Source organism: Lithobates pipiens, unplaced genomic scaffold (genome assembly GCF_037356315.1).
Source record: "Lithobates pipiens isolate NorthernLeopardFrog02 unplaced genomic scaffold, aLitPip1_a1.2 Scaffold_1, whole genome shotgun sequence".
NCBI lineage: Eukaryota > Metazoa > Chordata > Amphibia > Anura > Ranidae > Lithobates > Lithobates pipiens.
The window spans coordinates 182,119,517-182,124,516 of NW_027507685.1; the positions used below are offsets into that span (position 1 = coordinate 182,119,517).

Genomic DNA, 5,000 nt, shown 5'->3' on the forward strand with positions numbered 1-5,000 from the left:
GTAGAATACAGAACTATCCTTCTATCCTCTGATCTCCTGCCGTGATATGATTATTTATCTATAGACAATGGCAGAGCAGGTGTCATAAACATTCAAATTCGGCCACAGTTAACTTTTTGAGTGTGGCGAAGACATCGCTGATGTTTAATGTCCCATGGGAGGAAATATATAGCACAGGGGCTTTTACCATATAAAGTAGGACTGGAGGGGGTCTATTTATTTATTTTCACACAACTTTCACATAACTTTCAAATATTTTTTTTTTAACTGGATTAGAATGGGAACCTTGAGTAAATATATATAATATAATAATATATTTTCAATGGATATTTCCTGTGTTCTGTATACTACTACTACTACTAAACATATACTTTCAATGGATATTTCCTGTGTTCTGTATACTACTACTAATTTACTTTCAATGGATTTGCTGTGTGCTGTTGCCACACACATAAAATAGAATATTATATATATATATATATATATATATATATATATATATATATATATATATATATATATATATATATATATATGTTTTTATTATTATTAATAATTAATTTGCCTGTGTATGATATATCATTGAACGTTATGTACATACACATGTATTGAATGTCCCGGCCTTCTTCTTTATTTATAAATGTATTGTTTTTGTATATATGATATTATATATAATTATTTTATATGTCTATAATTTCATTATACCTCATTTTTTCCTCCATCTGTAGGTAAAACCTGCTGGTGAATGCCCCGCTCAGGGATGCAGGTGAACAAATAGAGCTCTACAGCCGAATCAGACTACAGAACAATAGACTGTTTATCTGAGAGATCTACCTCCCTCCCTCCCATTATCCTAGGCTGAATTTCAATCATTCACTCTGCTCATTAATAGAAAGTGAAGTTATGTAGATCAGGGAAAAGACACACTGAGATAGTTGTTTTCCAAAAAATGTCCTAAAAAATCGTGTTGATTGTGTTATATAACACGCGTATATAGGAAAGAGCATAGCAATTAATATGTCAAGGTGAGAAAAGTTGATTAACAGAGTGGAAGTTGCACGGTGCCATGGGCCTTGGTGCCATGTTGGTACTTCTGAGAAATGTGAAAGCAGTGACTGTGCTGGAAGTTGTAGTACCTTTTTTTTTTTGTCGGTGCATATAGTAATAATGCAGGATTGAACAGGTCACTAGCAATAAAAGTGGAAGTCATTAGGTCATTGGACAAGAAGATAATTCACAGAGTGGAAATAGCCGGGTGCCACTGCCATGGACCCTGGTACCAGGTTGGTGCCCTGGTACTTCTGATGAGCAGTGACTGCGCTGGAAGTTGTAGTACCGATATATATATATACATTGCCTATGCCTATGTAGGATAGAACATAACACTAGCAATAAAAATCGAAGTCGTCATGTCAACGAGAAAGAAGTTGATTCACCGAATGGAAATGCCTAGGTGCTATGGACCCTAGTGCCAGGTTGCTGCCAGGCTGACAGCAATTGATGGACTGAAAGTTGTAGTATCTTTTACCTTATAGGTAATATACTTTACCTATGTAGAGCATAAAACCAGTAATAATAGTCTTAAGGTCAGTATGGCAACAAAAAGAAGCTGATTCACAGAGTGTAAATGCCCAGGTGCCATGGACACTGGTGCATGCCAAGCTGTTGCCCATGTGCAATCAGTGGCTGGGCTGAAAGTTATAATACCTTGTACCACATGTATATATCAGGTAATAGACATGAAACTTGCTTACTGTTGGTAGTCTTGCTTGCAGAAGAGCTTTCTGTCCCGGAAATAGCAGCTGGTGGTGAGAGGTTGCTGACATACTGTACACTGCAAACATTCCTCATGCCAGGACGACTCATTCACCCTCATCAGAAAGCGGTCTGAGATGGGTCGCTGGCAACCCTCGCACACTGCCTGGTGCTGGCACTCTGAGCCTGGGGGGGGGGGGGACACAGGACACCTATGATCAATGGTGGTGGTCACATCATACTGGAAGATCAGAATTAGATGCCATTATACCTACCAAAAGTCCACACAGTAGATCAAAGCCTTGTGTATTCACTGGAGCTGAAGAAATTTAGCAATGAAATATCTATCTATCTATCTATCTATCTATCTATCTATCTATCTATCTATCTATCTATCTATCTATCTATCTATCGATCTATCTATCTATCTATCTATCTATAGCTATAGATATATATGGTATATATAGAGCTATAGCTTAGCTATCTATCACGTGTGTAGCAGGCTTATCCCCTAAAATATGTTATTATAACTACTAAAAGTTCACTCAGGACAGATTAAAGCCTCGTGTGTATCAATTGATGTATCATTGTGTATCAGTAAATGCTCAATAAGATATCAATTTAAGATAGATAGATAGATAGATAGATAGATAGATAGATAGATAGATAGATAAAACACGTGTGTGACATGCTTATCTCTCAGATGTCATTATACCTACCACAAGTCTTGCAGCAGATCAAAACCTTATGTGTATCCATTGTCGTCAATTAAACTCAATACTATACAAATAGTATTACGTTAAAAAAAAAAAAAAAAAAAAAAAAAATATATATATATATATATATATATATATATATATATATATATATATTTATTAATAATATGATAATGATAATACAATATATATATATATATATATATATATATATATATATATATATATATATATATATATATATATAAATATAATTTTTTTTTAAATAATAATAATATATTGTATTACTATATTTTAATAATACAATCTCTCTCTCTCTCTCTCTCTCTCTCTCTATATATATATATATATATATATATATATATATATATATATACACACACACATAACTTGTGTATGTAAACAGCACTGTATTATGTTTTATTTTATTTTTCCTAAAACAACTGTCTCGACTCTTTCCATACTGTAATGCTGCAAATCTCCCTATATACAATGTAAACTGTGTATGTTCTTAACACAAAAAAAAATATTCTTTTGTATAACCTGTAGGGATGTTTTTTTCAACAAGGCAGTTACTTTTTTCCCCTATACCTGTCATATAACAATATATTAGTCCTCCTGATGTAAATACAGCAAATGTGAATGATAATATCTTACCAGAATGGCCTTATTGAGCATTACTGATGTACATTTAAGTGCATTAATACTCTATAATAATAAACCTACAGATATGTATCTGCAAGTTAGATAACATGTTATTTTGCTTTCAACTGTAACAGAAAGTTACAGTCATGTATAAAACAATGTATTGTATATGTATGTAATGTAAATAATAACCCCAATATAACAGAGACCTACAGATTGACTTAGCTATGTATCCTGGCTGCTTTGTTTTACTTATTATCTAATAATAATAATAATAATAATATATACCAAAATACCACTGGTATTGTTTTATTTTCAAAATATACATATCTATATCAATATGTATCTAACCTTCATTTTATATATACTGCAGAGTTACATATGTTTCTTATTTAGGGCAGATGTAATAATGCAGTTATCCAAGCCCATAAAAATAAATAGTAATTTTTACATTACAGTACAGAAGTATTTTGTATTAAAGCATATATATGGAAACATTGGCTATACATACTGTGCTTGCTTAGAGGGGATGTCACTGCATTGTTTTAGCATATATTTAATTTAAAGTGTTTACACACTACAATGTTTTTAGTATGTATTTAATTTAGATTGTTTTATTAGTATTTTAGCTATGTATTGTATGGTGCTGAACAAACTATAGAAAAGTTACTTTGTATCTGTACAAAGTGTAGCTTGACAGAAGATAACTGCTACTTGCATTTGCTATTTTGTTTTATTTTATATTAGGTTATGTTGTTTTCTCTTAGGTTATTATGTATTTAGGCTATTTTATATTATATTATTGTAATGGTGGCTATACATGTTTCGATTTTATTATCCAATCAATGTGTGATTCAATCAAAATGATCAAATCGGTCAGGGTGGAAAATTATCAGTCATAGTTTTCCTTCCTATCGATTTAGATCTGATTGGCTGAGGTGGAAAATTAACGATTGTTTTGAACCGATTGGCAGCGCCAAAATCCTTTGGTTCTAAATCTGATCGTATTTCGATCGATCAGATTAGGAGATTGCATGATGGAAACAGAAATACGATTCACAATTTTATATAGTTTTATCGCCCAACTATCGATCGAAATCCACTTCTCTGTGTATGGCCCATCGATCGATTGGATTGTCAACTATCGATTGGTTATTCCTATCAGGAGAGATTGAATGGAAAAGGAAAATGTGTGTAAAGCTGTCCATACATTATACAATTTTCTTGTACAACTTTCCTTTAGATTTACCAAAAACCATATACTATGAGGTCAAAACAAAACACTTTCAATTGTGTCCAATTAGGAAGGCCCTTGCACTACATAGTTGAAGGTAAATCTAAAGGAAATTGTACATAAGTTGGACAGAACATTGTTAGAAAATTGTATAATATATACAATACAGCCTAAAGCTGGATACACACTATACAATTGTCTTTAGTTTTTTTTTTTTCCCTTTAGATTTAACAAAACCATATAATATGAGGTCAAACCTTAGAGTTTCAATTTGTATGCAATAAGGCAGGCCCTTGCACTACATGGTTTTGGTAAATCTAAAGGAAATCAGACAACAAAAGTTGTATAGTGTGTATGGGGTCTTAGGCTCACCATTCACTTTCCAATCTGATATTGCAATTCCTGAAAACGATGTAATAAGACGAGCTGCCTAAACTATGCAGTTTGTATCCAATCATGCAGGCACATACACCACATATTTGTTGTAGGAGGTTGTGTAATAAGATTGTAAGGTGTGTGATAACTGTCCCAGAAACCCTAATGTAATGAGTTCCTGTAGTAGGCTCAGTGTAGTGTGAGTGTAGTCTATCGTTTTGGAATTTCTGAAGCATGCAACATCTAGACATGATTTACTAGACAGAAGAGCTGAC

At 32.8% G+C, this 5,000-nt stretch overlaps 1 protein-coding gene across 1 annotated transcript in view; it reads right to left on the reverse strand.

The window, feature by feature from the left end:
- The window catches only part of LMX1B (LIM homeobox transcription factor 1 beta), a 252,630-nt gene that overhangs the window by 247,094 nt on the left and 536 nt on the right, over positions 1 to 5,000 (reverse strand). Inside the window, exon 2 of the mRNA XM_077478986.1 lies at positions 1,755 to 1,941. Within this exon, the coding sequence (XP_077335112.1) occupies positions 1,755 to 1,941 (187 nt within the window). The remainder of the gene's footprint in view (positions 1 to 1,754; positions 1,942 to 5,000) is intronic.